This window comes from Marmota flaviventris, chromosome 17 (assembly GCF_047511675.1).
Source record: "Marmota flaviventris isolate mMarFla1 chromosome 17, mMarFla1.hap1, whole genome shotgun sequence".
Classification (NCBI taxonomy): domain Eukaryota; kingdom Metazoa; phylum Chordata; class Mammalia; order Rodentia; family Sciuridae; genus Marmota; species Marmota flaviventris.
The window spans coordinates 21,198,902-21,222,118 of NC_092514.1; the positions used below are offsets into that span (position 1 = coordinate 21,198,902).

Sequence of the window (23,217 nt, forward strand, 5' to 3'; positions counted from 1 at the left end):
GAGTCAGAACAGAACCAGCACGCCACCAGAGTTGGTCACCATGTTGTCAGCCACAATGTTTAACGCTTACAGAAGTTCTCTCTTTCATCCTAATCATAGGTAGATACTATGATTATCTGCATTGTACTGAAGGAAACTGAAACACAGAAGTATTAAGTAACTTGCCATAATATAGGAATAAGTAGTAGTTTGGAAATTAGACCCCAGAAAGCCAGAAGCTTCAGTCATTATGCTACATTCCCCCAAAATAAAGTTGTAATATTTTTTGTTGTTTAGTTTGTTGATTTGTTATCTTTTAACTTTCATTTTCTCTTCTTTTTTTTTTTTTTTTTTTTGGTGGGGAGGGCTGGGTATTGAACCCGGGGAGGGTTCTACCACTGAGCTACTTCCCCAGCCCTTTTTATTTTTAAATTTTGAGATAGGGAGATAGGGTCTCACTAAGTTGCTGAGGATGTCCTCAAAATTATAATCCTCCTGTCCCAGCCTCCCGAGTTGCCGGAATAACAGGCATGTGCGCCCTTGTGCACGACTTGCTTTACTATTTCCGTGGATAAGTAATATTTGAAAATGAAAAGGTTTTTCATTCCTTACATAGGACATTTCCAAATCTGTCTACCCAGCAAGAAGCTCAGCTCTGGGAAACAGAGAACAGATCATAGAGCTGGAATGAAGGGAGGAAAGCTACTCCAGCTAGCATATTGGTAGACAAAGGACCATTCAGAACCACTTGTCCTCCTGGATGGAGCCCTTGATGCCGAGCTGTGCACTGGGAGCCTGATAGACTTCTCTACCAGGAGGGGAAGGTGCCGAGAAAGGGACCCAGGTGTGTGTGCCGGGTGTGCACGTGTGAATGGTCTTCCATCCAGTGGTTGCTGTATTTGTGTAAAAACTTACAAGTAGAGAGGGGCCCAATATTACAAACGCAGAGAAAACTTCCCAAAGAAATCCCTCACCTGAATCTTTCCCTTAGGCTACCAAAATGCCTTTCAACATAATTGAATGTTTTTAATTTGCCTTTTTTTTTCCAACCCAAAGAACAGAAGTGTGTAAGAACTTAGAATGCTAAAGTTTTAGGGAAATCCTGAAATCACTTTACCACAGGTGATACCCTTGCAAATGGAGACATAGAAGGTTCTAGATTATTTTTAAAAGAAAAAAAAACATCCATATAACCTTTGATCATGCAGGTCACAATAGGACTCTGCCCACATTAGCACCACATCTTCACCAAAGGGCCTACGTGGAAGCAAATACCATTGACAAGTTTTCATCTGCTGAAAAGTGGCAGTAAGACCACCAGTGACTTAAAGACTACAATGTCCACAGGAGAGAGGGCAGCAGGGGCAACAGTGGTCCATACCGGAAGGGGGCTTCCTTGTGGAATTGCTCCCAGAATTGCTGTTGTTCCAGGTCGAAGGCTGTGCACCTCTGGCGGAGGAGGGTCACTTCGTTCGCCTGCAGAGGGGCCACCTGCTGCCTCACAGTAACAGCCATCTTCTTTATGTTGCTCCATTTCTCAGGCAGCTCCTGCAAAGCAGACCTCAAAGTGGTCAGAACCACAGAGCTCCCTCCTCCTGCAGGCCTGAAGCTGGACTTCGCCGCGCTGTGCTCATCTCTGCTCTGGGATCATACATGATGTGGGGATTTCACTCACCCTTCTCCAAGTGCCTGACTTACCCCACTGTGGCCTCCTCTCTCCACTATGGCCTCCTCCTGACTCCCTCTCACCTTCAGCCTCCAACCCTGCAACTTTTGCTCTTTTCTTTATTCTGGCTCTCTGATTTTCTTTTATGCCCCACATTTCCTCAGAGACCATCTTAAAAATCACTCAGACCTGCTTGTTTCCTCCAAATCAGAAAGTTGGCTTATCTCTAATTCTGGGGGAAAAAATTATCTTCTTTCATATTAATTCTCTTACATATCCCCAGCATCACATTTTTCTGCATTTACGGAGTTTCTAGAATGTGCTGGACATTACATTGTGCTACATATGATAATTCCTTGAGCAATCATCGGACCCCATTTTTCAATTATTTCACCCCACTTTGCCCCACTCACAATCCTAATACTTCTCTTCTTATTGGTGCATTACAATTATGCCTAATTATGGGATTCATTGTGATAGAGGCACACATGCATGGTGCATATTTGATCTGCTTCATCTTCTACACCCTTTCCTTTCCCTCTCTTCGTCTCCTCAGGTTTCCTTCCTATAGTCTGTGGGTGTCTCTTCTATTTCTATGAGGTTCCTTTTGTCCTCACTAGGTGCCCTATGTGAGACAGAACGTGTGAACCTTGACTTTCTCAGTCTGGCTAATCTCACTAAGGAAACATAATTTCCTTCTTCTTTATAACTGAATAAAAGTCCAGTGCACATACACACACACACACACACACACACATTACATTTTCTTTATTCATTCATCTGTTGATGGACACCCATGTTGGTTCCCTAACTAGGCTATTGTGAGTTATGCTATCATAAACATGGGTATGCCTATATCACCATAGTACAATGACTTCAATTCTTTGGGATAAATACCAAGGAGGAGTGTAGCTGGATAATATGGTGGTCTTTTGAGCAACCTCCAGGCTGATCTCCATGGTGGTTGTACTAACGCACATTCCCGCCAACAGTGCATAAGTGTTGCTTCCCAGCATTTATTATTTGTATTCTAAACTTCTATTTCTTTTATGAAGAACACACGAACACACTGACCTCCAGTTGCTCAAACACGGCTTCCGGCAACTCTTGTTCATAGGTCTTCAACAATTCGATGGTTTGCTTGAGGGGCTCAAACATCTCATCAGTGCTGTTCTGTCGTTCTTTAAGAGCCATAAGGTGTCCCATGATCTCAACCAATCCTTGGAAATCTCCTTTCTCGACTTTCTTGAGCAAGCCAATCTCGCTACTTTTTATAAAAACTTCAAGGTCAGCCAGGCTGGTGACATAAACAAAACATGAGAAACTGAGAAACTGATGTGACTCCCTTTTTGAAAAAAACCAGCCTCTACCTCAGAGCAAGACCTGTCCAAAGTGGGAGGGGGATGACCCAGCATTCCTAGGCACATAGCCACCCTACTGAGCCATTTGTCCTAAATAACAGGAAAGGCCTGTGGAGCCAGATACCCCTAACTACAGTAACCAGATAGCCTTGACTCAGCAATGCAAGACTAAAGAAGGCTTGAGACCTAATTTCGGACCATAGCAATAACCAATCAGAGTGAGACAGGGAAAATACCTGAAATGCCAGATGACCCCCCAGTAGTTTATGGTGGTTGATAACATGTTGGGAAACCATGTAGTTTAGCACGTACACCCCTCGTGGCTTAAACCAATCAGTTCAAAGGAATCCCCCTCTTATATTAACCAATTACCCTTACCCAACTTGTTCCCGCCAGTGAATGTGCTAATCAATGTTAAGAGTTGTTTGATTTTTCCGAAGTATGAAATGACTTGCTGTGTGATGTTGTGATGCATAGATTAGCCCCCCAAAAACTATAAATCCTCACTGAACTAAAAGCCGGGACTCACTCCTCAGGACTGCTGTATCGGAAATGGTTGTGAGTCCAGGCTCGAGCTTGCAATAAAGACTCTCGTGTGATTGCATTGGATTCGGCTCCTGGGGGTCTATTGGGGTCCCACGAATCTGGCATTACAAAGCCAATCTCCTTCCACTCTTAGAAAGGGATATTTACTTTATTTCCTGTTATGGTTTGGATGTGAGGTGCCCCCCAGAAGCTCATATGTGAGACAGTGCAAGAAGGTTTAGAGGAGAAATGATTGGGTGATGAGAACCTTAACGCAATCAGTGAATTAATCCACTGAGGGGATTAACTAAGTGGTGACAGAAGGCAGGTAGGGCTGGCTGGAGGAAGTGGGCATTGGAGGCATGCCTTTGGGGTACATATTTTGTATCTAGCAAGTGGAGTTTCTCTCTGCTTCCTGATCATCACGTGAGCAGCTTCCATCTGTCCTATTCTTCCACCACGATGTTCTGCCTCATCTTGAGCCCTGAGGAATTCAGCCAGCTGTCTATGGACTGAGACCTCTGAAACCTTGAGCCCCCAATAAGCTTTTTCTCTTCTAAAATTGTTCTTGTCATATATTTTAGTCATAACAGAGAAAAAGCTGGCTGAAACACGTCCCTAACAATGATAGCTATTGCTACAGACAGCTTACCATGTGCCAGGCACTGGCTGGGTAGACCTGTGCCCTGAGATGAATAGGGTGTTTGTCACCAGTGGGAAAACTATGAAAGACCAAGGCTGAGACTTGTGCCATTAGAAAGAGCCTCAGAAGACATGGCATCTGAATGTGCTGTGTAGCCTCAGGCAGGATCCTGAACCAGTAAAAGGTTATTAATGAAACAACTTGTGCAATAAAGTCTATAAGTGAGTTAAATCAGTATTAACTTCCTGGGTTTTGTCATTTTACTATTGCTAGATCAGATGTTAAACAGAAACTCTTTGTATTATTTTTGTAATTTTTTTGGCTAAGTCTGAAATGATTTTAATGTGGTCAGTCCAAAAATAAGACAATTTTTTTAAAATGTAAATGTTCTGGCCTCTGAAGTCACACACATTTACGTTTGGTTTTGACACTTATTAGATAATGGGACCATGGCCAAGTCATTTAACAACTCTGAGCCTCAGTTTCTTTACCCAGATGATTGGACGAATGATTTCATTCTCTCTAGGGATTGTGAGAGTTAAATGAGGTTCATTCTGTAACTCAACAAATATTCACTGAGCATGTATTGTGAGGTTTAGTTACTTCCAGATCTCGAGGTAGAATGATAAATAAGATGAAGTCTCTGCTTGTAGGAAGCTTATTTTTAGTGAGAAAAGTAATAGGAAACAAATAAATAGAATAAATTGTGTATTTTCAAATAGTAATGAGTGCTAATGAAAAACATCAGAATAAAGGAATGAAAACTCATGATAGGACTGTTTGTTGTGGGATGGTAGCAAAGACCTTGCTACAAGGTGATATTGAGGTAGAAAAATAATTAATGTAAAGGAGTGAGCAAAAAAAAAAAAAAATACATGGGAGAAGAGAACTCCAGACAGAGAGAATGGCATGAACAAAGGTACTGGGGCTGGGTTAACTTTGGTTTGTTTGGGGGAAAGGGCAAGAGTAATGGTGGCAGAAGCCTAAAGGTCACAGGAAGAGGCCAAAGAAAAAGATTCGGAGGACTAATGAGGGGTCAGATAACATAGGGCCTTATTGGCTATAATTCCAGATTTTATTCTAATTAGAAGAATTCTGAGTAGGAGCATGACTGATCTAATTTACATTATGAAAAGATCTGTAGCTGAAGGACAACAGATTTTAGCTTTGCAGGTTGTGTTGCTGGTGATGGCGGCAATGTTGGCGGGAAGACAAGAATGCAAGCCAGGAGGGTAGTTGGGGACTATTAGGGTTGTCCTGGTGAGGAGGTTGCCTTTGACCTGGATGGTGGAGGTGAGATGAGGTCAGATTCAAGATAATTTTGTACATGGAGCCAACAGGGCTCAAGGAGGGATTGGATGAGAGGTGTAAGGAATTGAGAAAAATAAACATGACACCCCCCCCCCCGGGCCATGTGGTAAAGGGTGACATCATTTACAGACATGAGGAAGTAATGGGAGAGGCTAGTTATTTTTGTGTGTGTGGGAAACGGAAGAGGAATATGTCTTGAATATCTTACATCTGTGATCGCTAGCAGACACTAGACACCAAGGCAGATATTGATTAGGAAGTTACGTGTAAGTCTGGAGTTCCAGAGAGATAGAACTTCAAAACAGAAACTTGGCAGTTATCAGCACATATGCTTTTAGTTTCATCCATTGATTTATTCATTGTTATAGTGCTGGGGATGGAACCTAGGGCCTTCGCACATGCTTGGCAAGTGCTCCACCACTGAGCTACACCCTCAGCCCCATGGAGGTTTTTTCAAGCACAATGCTTGTAGATAAAGAAGAAAGCCCAGGACTGAGGCTACCATAATTTTAGTATTTTGAGGATTTGGAGATGAAATGAGCCCAGAAAAGGAGATCAAGAAGGTATAGCCAACCAGGTACAGGGGTGCATGCCTAGAATCCTAACTACTCAGGAGGCTGAGGCAGGAGGATTGCAAGTTCAAGGCCAGTCTCAGCAACTTAGTGAGACTCTGACTCGAAATTAAACTATTTTTAAAAAGGCCCAGCTAATGAGATGCAAGGAAAAGAAGAAAAGAGAGGAATTACAGAAGGCCACATGAAGATCCTGTTTGGGAAATTGGGAGGATTAACTGTGCCAAATATAGCTGAAGAGTCAAAGTAAATGAAAACATGGTGACCACTGGGCTCAGCCACATGAAAAGCACTGGTCATTTTGACAAGAAAGGTTTCCGTGGGGCCATAATGGCAAAGGCTGATGGACAGTAGTCAGAGGATGACAGGCTTCCATCTCTAGTTGAATGGAGTTCATGAAAATATGAATAATCCTCTCGAAAAAATAACTGAAATACTTAGGTGAAGACTTCAAACTGGATTTAAAATGCATCTCTAAAGTGCCATGAAGTGAAGGAATCTCTAGAGGCTGAAAATAAGAACACTTGGAGGTAGGCAGGCTCTACAGTCGCTTTTACATAAGTTTCAACCAAACCTTGGAAATCTTAAGCTTGTATTTTGGTTGCTTTATGGGCTGAAGAGCAGGTGACTTGGCTTAGAATTCACTCAGTGTGAGGAAACCAATAGGAGGGGACATAAGAGGTTGGGAAACTTGCCAAGGCCTCCGCACTGGGTAGACATAGCAGGTTTCAGTCCAAGTGGTCCAGGCTTGGTAGAGTCCCTTGAGGATTGCCAGGAGCAAATGCAAATCCTTACCGAAGGATGACAACGAGGACCAGTCCTCAAAGGACTCCCCACAGGTAAAATTCCAAAGAACATTATTTTATTGGAAAAAAAATCACAAACCAAATGTGGGGGCACATGCCTATAATCCCAGTGATTCAGGAGGCTGAGGCAGGAGGATTGCAAGTTTGAGGCCAGCCTGGGCAATTTAGTGAGACCATGTTTTAAAAAAAAAAAAAGGAGTGGGGATATAGTCCAGTGGTAAAGTATCACTAGCTTTAATCCCTAGGGCCAAACCAAACCAAACCATAAGATGCACAAGGAAAGAAGTCACCATGAGTAGGAGTCAACTAGACAAATAGTAAAATTGATACTGAAAAGATTTCAGATAGTGAAATTCAGATGCAGAAAGAAAAAAAATGTAAAATGTGATATGTTTACAAGACATAAAGGTTCTTGTTTAGGGGTCTTGCTTCTTTGCTTCTGTCCCACATAGCAGGAGAAAGTGACCTTCTCTGTAGTTTCTTGGTTATCAATTCAAGACTAAGAAAAATAGCTTCTTCCAACTGTGGCGGATCAGTCTACACAGAAATGCTTTCTTAAGGAACCCACCTCAGAGCCTAGGTAGCTTCTTATGGTCTCTGTGGGTACCTATCCCTGTACCTGACCTGGCCTAACTTGCCCTTTACATTCAAGAATAAATTTGGTGTTGTACTGGGAATGAAGATGTGAATGCTGTGTAGACCTTTGTATGGAAAGACGGATAAAGAAAAATTACAAAATTTACTGAGCTAAATAATCACAATATTGTGAAAGTTAAGATTATTAACTCTAGAATTAGGAGAATAATGTCTTATGGTGACTTTGTTTTTGAAGAGAAGTATAGGAAAAGTTTGTCATATATGTCATAGCATTACAAAAATTATCATAGAGATTAAAGGGCAGTTCCAGGACAATGAGACCAATAATTTTTTGTAGGCCTGTATGTCACCTTCAATAGCACACACAAAAAAAACAATGCTTTTAAGTTGAAAAATCAAAAAGTGTCTAAACAAAATTCTAAAATGTTTTAAATGATTAAATAAAAGAGAAGCTTCAACATTTAAGTAAAGAATAAAAGAGCTTAAGTGCCATCAAAGAAACATTTAGAACAACCAAGTAGAAGATCCCAAAATGGAAAATATAATTAAAATTTATATTTCAAAGAATGGATTAAACTGGAGATGAAGACAAAGTTGAAAGAGAAAATTAGGCTGCTATATGATAGAAATGAAAAAGGAAGAAACGTAAGTTTTAAAACATAGGAGATGGTGAAAAGATTTGAGATAAGTCTAGCAAGAGCCCTACAAGGAAGAAATCGGGAGAATGGGTTAAAAAAAAGGGGGGGGGGTGGTAAAAATGTGAGGATAGTCTGGCTAAGAATTTTCTTGGCTTGCTGAAAGACAATGAATGCAATATCAAGATGGTACAAACAGATACTAGGTAGAACGAACATAAAGAAACTCTCATACAGATACTTCAATATGAAATTGTGCATTATTAAAAAAAATCTTAAAATTAGCTTCAGAGCAAAAACACATTTTTTACAAAAAAAAAAGAAAGAAAGAAAAAAAAAGAAAAAGAAGAGGTAGAATGATGGCTGATTACTTAGCTGCAAAAATGGATGCCAGGAAATAAAATTTCAGCAATCAAAGAAATTTTATTTTTCCAAAACCCTTGTTTTAAAGAACAAGGGCAAAATAAATACACTTCAGATGAAGAAAGAATGAGTGTTTCATTCATAGATCCTTATTAATAAACCAAAATTGATATACTTCAGCAACAGGTCTGTAATGTAGAAAGATATAACGAGCAATGATACTGATAAATATGTTATGAATATAAAAAGTGGGGGGTGGCTTGGTGGTGGAGGACTAGCCTGGCATGCATAAGATCCTGGGTTTGATCCTGGATTTGATCCTCAGCATTAAAAAAAAAATAAAAAAAGAAATCAGGTATAAATATTTAAAATAATGTATACTTTGAGGAGTTTCAATAAATAATAAAACAACTATCTAAATTACTAGGAATGTAAAGATCTAACTTGATGAATGAACAACAGAGATAGGACTATTCTTGTTTTGTGTTTTTTGAGGATAGTAAACATGCTAGTACAGTTATTTATTTTAAGGGTGCTTACTAAAAAGCTGTGGAATGGGAGACCTACATAGTATGACATTCAAACTAGCGGAGGGAAAAATGAAATAAGAGAAAGGAAAAGAAAACATTTAAAAATTCAATCCAAGAGTAGACTAGAAAGGAGAAAAAAAAGAAAAAAGAAAAGGAATAGAAAGCACATATTAAAATGGTAGAATTAAATCCAAATATAGTACAGTAAACATTAATGAGGAAAGCCTTCCAGTTAAAGGATAAACATTGTTAAAACGGATAAAGAATTCAGTTCTACACTGATTATAAAAATCTCTTAGCGTAATTGTACAGCAAGGTTCAAAGCCGAAGGATAAAAGAGACACACCAGGAAAATAACACACAAAGGAAAATTGGTTTAATGTAGTTAACTACATTAACACAAGACAAAACAGACTTTATCAAAAGAAATATGGCTAGTGACAAGAAAGATTCTTTAATGTCTGGTTAAATGGTTCAGTTTTTGAGGAAGACATAAAATGTCAAACTCTGTAGGCCCATAGAACATAAACTAAAAATATAGAAAACACAAAGGGACAGAATTACAAGGAGAAATTAGCCACATTTAAACAATTATCTTGGTAGTTGATAAATTAAGCAGATTGAAAAGGTCAGATTTGAATTGAACAATTAACAAGCTTGATAAAATAGGCATGCACGGAAATTACAGTAGCTATAAAGTACACACTCTTTTCTAATGTGCAAAGAGCATTTATAAACGTTGACTATGCTGCAGTGTACAAAGCAAATTTCGACAAATTTCAGAAGGCTGTTACTACATCCTCTGACCACAATGCAATTAAGTTAGAAATTAAAAAACAGAAATATAACAGAAAAACCCGATGTTTGTACATTTAGGACGCTCTAAAATCATTGTAATGAATATTTCAAATATTGAATACTATATAATAATGAAAATGTTGCTTACTAAAACTTGTGAGATATAAGTAACATTGCATGTAGAAGGGAATTTATACCTTAAAATGCTAGCCTTCGAAAAGGCAGAAGGCTCAAAATCAATAAGCAAATCATCTATCTGAAATAAGCCAAATAATAGAAAATAAATCCAAAGGAAGAAGGAAAATTAAATAATAAACATAAAGTAATAAATTATTGAAATAAAAATCAAACTACAGGAAAGAGAATCAATGAGTTTATAAGACAGTTCTTTGTATATCTTTGGCAAGACTAATCAAGAAAGGAAGCCAAAGGCACAAAATAAAAATGAATAGAAATGAAAAGGGTCATACCGTAGGCTCTGCAGAGATTAAACTGTTAAGAGGAAATTATAAATTTTACAACCATAATTTGATGACATATATGAAATGGATACATTTCTAGAAAACATGACTTCCTAAAAGTGCCTTACTAAGGAAGAAGAAATCTTAATATCCTTATAACTATTAGAGAAATTGTAGCTTAGAATCCTCTCACAAAGAAAATTACAAGCCCAGATGCCTCTATAAAAGATTTAAATCAAATTTTCAAGGATCAAAAAATTTCAATATTACACCAGCTCTTCCAGAAAATAAACAGGAAGGATTAATTCCTAACTTATTTTATGAACGCAAAACCATGAAACCCAAATCAGACCAAGATAGTATTAAAAGGGAAAACTGAAAGCCCGTCTCCATCACAAACATAGGTACAGCAACGCTCAGCAAGATATTTGCAAACAAAATCAACCACTGGATATAGTGGAAAAGATAAAACTTTGTGTTTGGTATAAACCTAGTCACGCTAGGTTTAGTTTAATTTTGGAGATCAAATACTGATGTTCACCACTTTAAACATTTTGAGGAAATAAACAGAATTATCTTAAAGGACTTAGAAAAAAGCAATTGATAAAATTTTACATCCACTTATGCTAAATGCTCTTAACAAATTAGGAATAGAAGGAGAGTTCTTTAATCAGATAAAGAGAATCTATTAAAAAAAAAACAAAACTCATGGCAGACATTATACTCAGTAGTAAAAAGTTGAAAATAACTACTCTAAGGACAAGGATAAGATGGGATGTCTATCATCACCACCCCTATTAAACATTATATGGGAAGTCCTAGCCAGTGCAGTAAGATAAGAAATGGGGTTATAAAGCCTCAAGACTGAGGAGCAAGAAACAAAACGAAACCTGTCTGTGACGAGGATGTACACAGCAAACTCAAGGATTAGACACAATTATTAGCATTAATATTTTGTTAATTGAGCAGGGTGGCTTGATGCAAAATCAATATTCAAAAATCAATCCTGTTTCCATAGAAAATCTGGGGAACATCATGCTAAGTGAAATAAGCCAGACCCAGTAAGTCAAGAGCTGAGTGTTTTCTCTCATATGTAGAAGCTAGGCCAAAATAAGGGAGAAAAAAAGGATGAGGAGAATTTTATGAAAATAGAAGAAAAATTAGAAAAGCAGAGGAAAGGGGCTAGGGAGGGGAAGGAGGAGGAATTGGAAAAGAGAAGAATGGTGGAATGAAATTGGCCAAATGTGAATAAATCATGGTGAATTGCACTTTTAAGGGCACATATAAATCACTCATTTTAAAAGCTATAAATAAAAGTAGAAAAGAGGAAAGAGAACTGGGGGGTGGGGAGAATTGGGAAGGGAAAAGGGATGTACCAGGGACTTAATGGACCAAATTATATCCCATGTTTGTATTATTATGTCAAAAAGAACCCCACTACTAGGTATAACTGTAATGCACTAATAAAAACGTTTTACACTAGGAATCAAAAAATAAAACACTGAGGAATAAATCTGAACAAAGATATTCAAATTATTTTAAAGGTGACAATTACAAAATTTCACTGGTGGACAATGAAAGGACATTAAGTGGAAAACTAGCATGTTCAGGAACAGAAACACCCAACACCAGGAAGATGGTAATTCTCCTCGAATTGATCTATATATAGTCAGTGCAAATGCAAACAAACTCTCAATAGCCTTTTTCTCTCACACACTGATGAGTTGTATTGAAAAATAATGGCCAAGAATTGCCCAGATATTCTTCGTGAAAATGAACAAAGCTGTGACTTGTCCTACCAGATACCGAGATTTATTACAGATACAGAGATTTATTATTACTGTAATAAATCTGGTGATTGGTATTTCAGTATTCATGCAGCCACAGACAAGGGATTACTCAATGTGAAAGAGAATGTTCTGAAATTTTAAAGGAAAATAAAGGTTCCATTAGGATCTCTGGGCGAAAGGGGATTCGTTTAACAAAAGGGGATTCGTTAATACAAAAGAAGAACAACCTAGGGGTAAGATGGACACATTTGGTTACCTCGACATTAAGAATTATTCATCAAAATACAATCATTCCTCAATAACCATGATGCATTGGTTCCAGGACCCCCTCTGGATACCAAAATCCATGGACACTCAAGTCCCTTATATAAAATGAAATAGTATATGCCTCTATCCAATGTATATTCTCCCATATTTTTAAAACATCTCTAGATTATTGTAATTATTTAATATAATGTATATGCTATGTAAACAGTTGTTATACTGTATTTCTTAGGGAAAATGACAATTAAAAAATGCCTGTACATATTCAGTACAGATGCAATTTTTAATTTTTTTTTAATTTTATTTTTTTTTATCAAAAATTTTATTTTTGATCCCTAGTTGATTGAATCCACAGATGTAGACCTTATGGATAAAAGGGCCATCTAAACCACAAATGAAGAGAGAAGACAGACCACAGAATGAGAGATGACATATATATATAATTATAGTTATATAGTTATTATATATATATATATATATAACTATAAGGCACTAATATATATGTAATCTCTTATATGTATTCACTTATATATATGTGCGTATATATATGTATATATATACACTTTCTCCTTTTAGATATGACAGATAAGGCAGTCTGTTCACATGCTATTGAGAATATACACAGGAAAGAATAATTTTGGAGATAGGGAATATTTAGGGTGCATTATTAGTCCATTTTATGTGGACTGGGTACTTTATAAAGGAGAGAGGTTCATTTTGCTCATGATTTGCATGACTAAAGAGGGTCCAAAGAGCATGGTGCTTGTCAGGAGCTGCCACATAGGAGCTGAGCGGCCCCTAGCTTTGAGTGATGGAAATATGGAGACTGGCTTCCCTGACCAGCGGGCAGGTGGGTCCCCATTTCCCCTCAGCAGAGGAGCATAGCTTTGAGAGTGGGTGTTACCCAGTGGGAGTGGACTGCCCCTTGTAGCATGATCCCTCTGTCTTATATGGATAGAATGTTCTTTCAAACAGCCTCCCCCAATAAAACCTGGGTTCAAGGGCTTCTCCCTTCTCTTTCTTGCCTGTCTTGCCCCCTATGTGGGAGCTGGGTCAGAGGAGCTGTCACAGGACCTAAAGAAAAAGGTAAGTAATTTCTCTGTCTTTGTGTGACTATTTCGTGCCAGCCCAGTTCACCTGTAGTGGCCTTGACAGATGAGTCATGTGTCACGACAGAAACTGACGTACTTGCAAGGGCTCTCTAGCTATATCACAACAGCTAAAAGAAATATGGGATTCAGTCACATGCAGAAGGGGCCAAGTATATGGTGCAGTTGCTGTCGTGAGAACTAATTCACTACATGAGACCAGCATTAATCCCTTCCAGGTGATGTTCCCACGACCCCAAACCTCCTCACTAATTCTCACATCTTAAAGATTCTACCTTCCCAACCCAGCCAACCCTGGGGAAAAATTTCCAGTACACCAACCTTCGGGGAATACACTCAAACCATGTTCAAACTATAATCCTTGAGTAGGTAGAAGAGGTTGGACTAAAAGCAAGGACAGCTTATCCTCTGTCACAGGTGGGGAAAATAGATGTAGAGCTTCAAATGCAGGTAGGCTGGTAGACTTAGTGAAAAGCTGAGCTAGTTCTCTCATGATTTCTTTTATTTTCTCAGTGAAACAAGAAGCAAGGTCAAAAGGGCAGAGAGGATGATTGAAGTTTGAGAAGAGCAAGGAACGAGGAGTCTGGGAGAGGTAGGAAAATGCAGAGGGCTTTTTAAATTTATTTTTTAATTGATTCTTTTCAGTTTTATATAACATCAGGATATATTTTGACATCATCACAAAGCATAGATATAATTTTCTCTAATTCAGTCCCCAGCACTTTCCCCTTCTTCCCCTTACTCCCCTCCTGCTACTCAACTGATCTTCTGCAATTTATTTACACTTTTCATAAGTGAGTGTTTTGTGGATGTATTCGATGTTGGGATTCACTGTGCTGTATTCATGTACATGCATAGGAAAGATCAGTCAGAATCATCCACTGTTCTTCCCTTTTCCCATCGCAAAAGGCCTTCTTGAAATGGATGCTCATAAATGTAATGTGATAAATATTCAAACGTAATTCTAGTCAGGAGAATAGTTTGTTTTTGTTTGGCAAAGATAAGCTGCTTAGGAGCAGATGTGGAGCACTTGAGTTTAAATAGTCAGGGGTTTGCAAAGTGGGAATGGCAGGGAATGGGGAGCTTGCATGATAGACATAGGGAAGAAGTTGGGGTCAAGGAATTAGAACTCCTGATGGGACTGAAGAATTCTGCATGGCAGCTGCAGAATGAGAAGATACCAGATGTGGTCAGAGAATGGAATGTTACACCTAACCTTTTTTTTTTTTTTTTTTTTTGTACCAGGGATTGAACTCAGAGGCACTCAACCACTGAGCCCCAGCCCCAGCCCTATTTTATTCTTTATTTAGAGACAGGGTCTCGCTAAGTGGCTTAGTGCCTTGTTTTTGCTGAGGCTGGCTTTGAACTCTATATCCTCCTGCCTCAGCCTCCTGAGCTGCTTGGATTATAGGTATGAGCTACAGCATCAGGCACACCTGAGCTTTTGAAGAGAGTGCAATTGCTTCCCCATCTTTCCCTCCTCTGACTGACAGCCCAACGTACAAGAAAGTAGAGGTCACATGGCAGAGGGAAGGGGCACTGGAGTGGGGTCCATTAAATAAGGGACAGGTGTAATGGAGACTCTATGCTGATGTTGGGTCACCAAGGGTGATTGTTGGGCAGAAGGGTGGGAAAGGAGGAACATGAGCCACATGGAAATATCTGCAATGACAAGGAAGAATGACTAAGAGTGACTGTGGGAATTACAAGTAGCAGTTAGCACTGTCAGACAGAAGTCACTTCAGAGAAGCTGGAGATTTGGAGGGAGAATGGTGGTGAACTGGTCTGATACCTTGCCCACCTCTAGACTTCATGGTAAAAGGGAGGTAGGAAAAAGAATCAGCCTCTATTAAAGAATCAGCCTCCATTCGGGAGGATCTGTAGGAAGGCACTGTTCTTAGAGGAGAGACAGGTTTCAGGTAGAGCAAAAAAGTGTTGAAGGTGGACAGAGATATCAGTGGGTGTTTGCTAAAGGGGACAGCAAAAGATGGGTGGAAGGATACAGGTGCAAGGGCTCTAATTACCTAGCATAGAGGATATACTCAGTAAAAAGCAGTTTTTATTTTTTCTGTTTCCATTTTTTTTTCTAATCCTCAGGAAAATTTTAAAATATATTCCTCAAGCATAGCAAAGGAGCCAATTAAGGAAATCACTGACTTAATGTTAAAGCCAGAAGTCTCCTTGGAGGAATCCTGCGGTACTTGCTTGTCTTTTTGGTGATGAGGAAACAGGGGTTCCAGGTCAAGACCTCAAGCCCCCTCACTGGTCTACCAGATGTCTAACTTGGTAAACCACTTGTCAGATCCTCTGAGGCTTTACCTGGTTCCCTGGGCTTTTGGACCTGTTCCCATCTGGGTCTTAAAAACCCTGAAGGGACTACTTGTTGCAAGCACAGCCAATTCCTTGAGATAGTCATGCCTGACCAAAAGCTTATCTTTCATATGCAAATAGACTAATCCTGAGCTCAGCCACCTCCTGCAACTGTCTCTTATACTCTGGGCTACTACACTTCTGCCCTAATCCCTCCAGGGCCAGGTATCAGAAAATAAGGGATAGCTACTGTGCTGTGGAGCCCACTGAAATTACTCATACTCCAATCCTAAACCAGTGTACTCTGCCTTACTACCCATTCCTTTTCACAGAAACCACAATAAAGACTACTGCCCACCTTTCCTTCCTTTCCTGCCTCCTGACATGAGTGCTTTCCTGTATGGCCCTACTTTCCTGTGAAGGATGAATGATATTTCTGATGGCAGCCATCTCCTGGTCTGTTGGTCTCACCATACCTAAATAATAACAAAACCTATGTTCTAAAACACACCCATGTTCTTGGATTACCAGGCCTACCAATGGAGGAACACAAAGCAGCTGTACCCCCAAGCAGTCTTCTTCTGGGGGTAACTGTTGCTGCTCTGATGCCCACTAGCCTTCCCTCATCTTACCTCTAAGTTCCTTGGTGAGCAAAAGCCCTCATGAATGTAGAAAATTGGTTCTGTTTCCCAAAGAAAACCTGGGAAGCCTTGTTCAAAGCATCTCCAGAATGTTTCCCTGGGGTTTTCTAGAATGGGGGGACACCACCCTTGCAAAGTCTCCTGGAGTTTAATTTTATATCGATAAATTCTCAGCTTTGCTATTTCCTTGTGCTTAGCTCTAGATCATGAAGCAGGGAAGCCGCAGCATCAAGCAAGACCAGCACCGAACCAACGAGACGGGTCATTTGTCTTCCTTAACATGTCATCTGGAAGGTGACTGCTGAACAGAGGGGCTGTGCCTGCCCCCCAGGAGTCAGGGTGGAGATAGGGGTAGAAATTCTGACTGTGACAGTTCTCTGGGGACAAGGTGAAGTGATCAGTGGACTGCTGACCGTCTTGACTATTCATCCAGATGATGAGTCTCTGGATTAGAGAGCATAGTGCTGAACTGGGTGGTCTAGGTCCGTGGTGGGACAGACAGAATCTCAGACTCACTCTGTGGTAGCTAGAAAGGCACAGACAGGCCTGGAGGGACATAGGGTTCTAGTGACTTCCATGTTGGATCACCCGAGGCAACAAGTAATTGGTAGAAATAAAATCTAAGAGGCCCATTAGACCCCCTCTGCTTCCCAGGCTTAAAGAGATTTCACAGTCAGAGTTGTGAAGGGAGGCTGAATCTGCGATTATTGTCTCTAAACATTATTTACCACTTACCGGGTGCCATTCCCCCACTGGGCACCAAGTGGAAAATGAAACAGAGGCCTTAGCGGGTGAGCAAAGGAAAGCACAGGACTGAAGTTACCATGGTGTCCAAAAGACTGGAGCCTCTAACCAGCTGTTTTAATTTTTAATCTAACCAATGAATCCGTGGGGGAAAATACAAAGACGGTTACGAGCATGGTGCTACGGGCAACCTGGAATGCTGTGTTACCTGTTAGTGACATAGTCAACAAGGTGTTGTTTGAACGTGAGGCTCCACCTCTTAATTATATTCAGCAGAGATGCCTTAAAAGGTCGCACATCAATTTTCATCCAGCTGTCAAACACCTTGACGGGCTCCAGTTTGCACACCTCTGCATAGAGCTTTTCATAGGAGTCAATTTGCACTTTGAACTGTTGGAGGAGGGGTGGGTTCTCGGGGATGCCGTCTTCTGCATGGGCTTCCATTTCCTCAGGTGAAAGGACATGCCCATACAACAGAAACTGACCCAGAATCTCCTTCAGGTCCTCCACGTAGAGATAGGAATACTGGACAAAGGTGTTTCGATAGCCACAGCAGAGGGTCATCATGCTCTGGACCCTTTCCATGAGTGTGCTCCGCAGGCTTGCCAAATCAGCCATGTCCTCCAGATCAACCTGGGGAGGTGAGACAATAGCAGGCAGGGGTTATATCAGTGCTTGGTAGGAAGCTCCAGATGTGGTGGAGGGCAGAGGGGTGCAGACAGAGTACCTGATAATGAGGAGAGCCAGATTGTGGGGAAAGCCGTGGCACCAAGGATGACATCCCAAAAATGCTGTTGACAAGACCCTCAACAATGTCATAGAAGCCCCCCTTCACTCCAGACTCCAGCGATGGATAAAAAACTAAGTCTGGGACAGCGAGGCTAAGCTGTACTTCAAATATTGGGGTGAGTCCTGCCTTACATTCTGAAAAACAAAAGACACAAACCAACAAAACCATGATGAATGGATGAGATGTCAAAGCAGAATAATGATTTCAAACACACAAAGCATTTCTTTAGAGTATAGAAAAATGGGAAATATAAATTTTTACAGAAAAGGTGAGGGGGGAAAGAAACACTTGCAGTGTTTCTCAACAGGGGAACCAATAACACTTTGGAAAAACCAATTTTTGTGCAGGGCTCTCTTGGGCATTACAGGACTTTTTTCTGTCTCTTTCCTCATTGGTCAATCCATAGATTGACCAAGCCAAGCCAGTCCCCTTCCACATTTTCAGGTACTGCTTGGGGTTACTGGGGCCTCTCCTTGAGAAGAGCTTGATTTTTCAAAGCCAGCTCTTTGAAACAGCCCATTTCTTCACTAACAGTCACTAGCTGAATGGGGTATGCTTGTGGATGGTTGCACAAGGCTTGAAAAACAAAGAGAAGTTACCATCCTGCCCTTCCAGCTCCTTTTCTAAAAACACAGAACTTATTTTAATTCTGTAGTCCCAGAGTGATAAAAATTTTAAAAACAGTATAAATAATTCACAAATTCCCCATTACTTGCTAGGCCAACTTGCCTTGCTAAATTTACATCATAATACAAGATGGAATACCACATTCCAAGTCAAAGATAAATGCTTATGCTTTTATCAGTGACCATTTATTTTCATATATGTTTTTGATTGTAGAAACATTTAGAAGGCTCTTATGGGTTGGGTGCTGTGGGTGGAGAGACAACCCACTGAAATCCATTGTCTTCTTATTCCCTAGAGTTAGAGAATGAGACCAAATTTCTCAGCTCTACTTGCAGCGGGGGTGACAATGTGATTTCCTCACCAGTGGAATATGGGGACAAGCAACAAGGCCACCTTTAGACTGAGAACATCCAGAGACAGTATGTGAGCTTTTTCTATACATTCTTTGTTCCTCTCCCATAGACCTGGATGTGTCTGTGATCTGGCTCAATCACAGAATGAGGACAAGGCCCCAGAGAATGGTGGAAGTACAGGATGGGAGGGACCTCCTGGAAAAATGGTAACAATCCCTTTGGACCACTACTTAGGGGTTAGACTTCTTTGTTGTTTAAGCCCCAATATGGAGGTGTTCTTACCTTAGTGATTCGCTCTGATCAAATATCTATAGAATTTACCTTCAAAACTGGAGGAACAAATGATGAATTTCTGCTATGAGACTCAGGAGAGTCCCATCAAACCCATATTTAACTTAAGGGAAATACAGGTTTATCCAGAAAGCATGATAATAATACTAATATAAAATAGTCTGAAAAGAGACTGTGCATTACCCTTTATGCTAGTTTAGCGTCTCTTATTTGAAATTCTTAGAATTAGAGATGTTTCAGATTTTGGAATTTTTTTCAGTTTGGAATATTTGCATAGACTTTACTGATTGAGCATCTGCAAACCAAAAAATAATCACTAAAATCCCAAACTCTGGGCACTCAAGAATTTAGAATTTCGGAGCATTTTGGATTTCAGATTTTCCAAATGGGATGTGCAATGTCCATATATTCTCGTGGTATATTATGTATTACTATTCATATTATATGTTAACAAATTAATAGATAAAATTGCATACAGTTTACAGGATCTAGAAGACCTTAAAGAGCATTTTGACTCAGAGACTTGCCCCATGTGCTGACAGGAGAAGCTAATCCCTAGATTGGATATAATGCAAATGTAATCAGAAGAGGCAGATTCTCCTGGATCCACACTCTTGGTATGAGTAAGTTGTTTTAGAAGGAAAGAAGAGGAAGAACCTTCCTTAATGGAGTGTATAGCATTTACCCTATTTATTCAGGATTTACACTTTGAGAATGACAGGCAGGCCAACCCAGGCTATGGAAATGGTATGGGCTTGACCACATTCAGAAAGCAAAAAATGGTACACTGGACCTGGAAAGGAAGAGCTCCTCTCTTCAGGCTACTTCATTCCTCCTTTGGTAATCAATACCTTTTAAATTTTATCTGTATTGTCTCCGTTCAGGCAGCCATGAAACCCAGTGCCTTCCTACTCAAAGAATCTTAAGGCCCTATGTGGTGAAGCAAAGGTGTTTCGCCCTCCAATTTTCATGGAGGAGGGTATCACTGGCAATCTTGGAGAAAGGCTGCCAGCTCTTCTCTCCATCCCCTTGTTCCCACTTTCCCTCAAGAAGACAAGTGGCATATCAGACAGCCCAGGTCAGGAGATCCAGGTACCACTGGGCAAGAGTAGAGTCAGGACATTGACATACGATCTCCACGCACTGCCTATACCACATGGGGCGTCTCTCTAGGTGGAGGAAGGATTGAGTGAGGAGGCTCCCTGAACCTCTAATCTCAGAGAAAGTTTGACCAGTTTACTAAGGAAAGTACTACTTTAGTACTCCCAATGCAGGGGCCTTAGGACCAGTTCACCTGTATTGGTGCCAGGTATCCTATGCCCCATTAGTTACTTGCTCCTGCTTTAGAAGATGATCTTCCACCTGGCTAACTATGCTGGATCCCCTGGGTCCCACTGACAGATATCCTTGATTTGGAGTACCCCTGCATTATATAGACCAAGATCATGCATATACCTCAGCCTCTCCACCTACCAAAATTCCAAGAGCCCTTTCCACTACACTCAATGCTGGGCCTTGCTCCTCTCTGTATTCTCAACCTGGGTGTCTGCATGTGCTCTCTTATGGGCTGGATATTGTGTACACATGTTGGCCTACTGATTTTAACTCTGCTTTTGATTTCTATCTTTGGGTTGGACTTGACATCTCTTACTTTCACCTTCTGGCTTCAAAAATACTCTTTCCACCTTGATGTTCTGACTTATCCTTCAGTATGACTCTTGCAAGGCAACTCAGAACCTTCCAGAATGTGAAGGTGTAATTCAACTTTTAGTCCTGAACTCTTCTGCACCTTCTCAGCATTCCCTAAGCCAAGGTTAGCCCTTACTGGATTTTTGATTCTGTGCACCTTAACCCAATTTATCAACCTTAAGTGTGAAGTTCTTACCTATTTTTTTATAGCTTCAAAGAAAGCCGATGACATTCTTAGCATTCCTTTTTCCTTCTCAAAGTTACCTCCCTCCTGCTTCTTGTCTAACTTTTTTTTTTCCACCTAGAAAACCTTCTGTTTCTTCCACTTAACCTGACTGCCACAACCTCAAAAAGCAACAGAGACAAAGTAACTTGAAGCCGGAAGGCACAGAATGCCCTCTTCCATCACCACATGAGTCAAGGGTAAAGGAAGCCCTCATTGCTAACTCCGCTTCCTACTGCTTCAAGGTTCTCACCCACGGCTCTTTACGGGAGATGGACTTCGATTGAATGAACTTTTATGTTTTTGCTTTTGTGATGGGCTTCACCATCTTAGAGACTGTTTTGTCACCTGGTCTTTAAAAATCAGAAATCTTATCTCTTTGAACCATTTAGAAACTCAATAACTTAGCTAGTTTATTGTGTACCATTCACAAAACGTCCATGGCATTTGGGGAAAGTCATAGAACACTCAATGGTGCTTCACTTTAACTCAACAAATGCTACTGATCCTCTCTTCCCAACAATAACCCACATCCATAAGCCAATAAGTACCCATGTTTTCCAGAAGGTACTTGAGGGAGCACTCAATGGCAAGAAAGAATCCATCCAGCAACATATCATCAATATAGTTAACATAAGTCTCCCAGGTACTGGAGGCTGGGTCTGCTGAAAAGAGACCCAGGTTTTCCTACAAAAAAAAAAAAGATATAAACCATGTTTAATAGCATGAAATATCTGACATAATCATCATTCATAGGAATGAAAACAACACCTAGAGGGAAAAAAAAAAGTCTTTCTATGAAGAATTGGCTATTGCATGTCTATGGAATTCATTCTTATCTCAAGGGTATGACCATTGATTGAAAGGAATGCAAAATTCATTCCATGAAGGAAATATGGGTCTCCTCCTGTTCCTGAGAAAGGCTACCTTCTCAGAAGGAATTCTGATAGATGCAAAGTGTGTGCTTTGTAGAGATGGCCGATGAACTGTGAAGGAACATCAGAGCAGAGAGAGGTAGGGTAGGCAGAGGAAGGAGGTCAAAGGGTAGAGGGGTCAAAGAAATTTGAGGTTCAAAGAAGGAAAGGTCTAATCTTTAACAATGAGCTCTAACGTATTGTAGTTGACTTCTGATATTAACTAAAAGCCTTCATCATACACGCACACATAAAAACACATAACATAAAAAATGCCTCTCTCTCACCTCTCTCTCTCTCTCTCTCTCTCTCTCTCTCTCTCTCTCTCTCTCTCTCTCTCTCTCTCTCTCCATCTCTTTCACCTATGCAGCTCCTGATCTGGAGGATGCCCAACATCACCATGGTAACAAGACTTGGACATTAAGGAGAGGGAGTTTAAATGCTAAGCAATGACAAGTACAGACATTCCATTTACTTTTCATAATTTTCATTATTAAGACTTTTTATAGCATCTCTCCAATTATCTGATATCTTTGGAGGAGGCAGTACCTAAGTTACAGAAGTAACTTTCCCGGATGACTCATGCCTACCCCTTCAGGAAACACTGCCATGTTATAAATCCCCCTGGATTTAAACAATCTTATGATCCTGCTTTTAAGTGACACAATTCTAAAGTTTTTAAGATGTATTATCAACACCTTTCCTTCCTGAGTAGATTTAATATTTTCTTAATGATTTAAAGTCTATCACTATGCAAATCATAGCAGAGGACGATGCAGTTGCTTATAAGTGTTAAGATGTGTATGTGTGCTTCTACTTGAAATAACTTTCAGAATTTATGACGGTCTTATATGATTGTTCTTATTACTTCTTATTACTGAGCTTTTAATATAGCTATACATACCTTTCACCTTTACTTATTACTTCAAATCTTTACTAGGCTAAGGAGCAAATGTGTTGGAATTTTCTGTGAAGTTGGCATAAATAGGTTTCTAGTCTTGGCCAAGATATAAGAATGAGATTGTATTTGTCCTTCTGCCACAAACAACTATAGAACTGGACATGATACAAGAAATAACTTGTTTGGGGTACTTTGTATTGGTCACTACAGAGGTGCAGTCCTTGAGAGAAGGAAAATATTCAGCAGGGACTTCACAACCATGTGGCTTTCTACCTGAAGGCACTTTCCAAACCATGATGTAGGACAGTGGACCTCAACTGGAAC

At 40.1% G+C, this 23,217-nt stretch overlaps 1 protein-coding gene across 1 annotated transcript in view; it reads right to left on the reverse strand.

Moving 5' to 3' along the window:
* Nucleotides 1–23,217, reverse strand: part of Dnah9 (dynein axonemal heavy chain 9) — a 332,320-nt gene that overhangs the window by 254,678 nt on the left and 54,425 nt on the right. The window contains exons 15-19 of the mRNA XM_027954056.2: nt 21,630–21,765; nt 17,833–18,029; nt 17,314–17,738; nt 2,720–2,942; nt 1,361–1,527 (exon numbers count right to left, since the gene is read on the reverse strand). Coding sequence (XP_027809857.2) covers nt 1,361–1,527; nt 2,720–2,942; nt 17,314–17,738; nt 17,833–18,029; nt 21,630–21,765 — 1,148 coding nt within the window. The remainder of the gene's footprint in view (nt 1–1,360; nt 1,528–2,719; nt 2,943–17,313; nt 17,739–17,832; nt 18,030–21,629; nt 21,766–23,217) is intronic.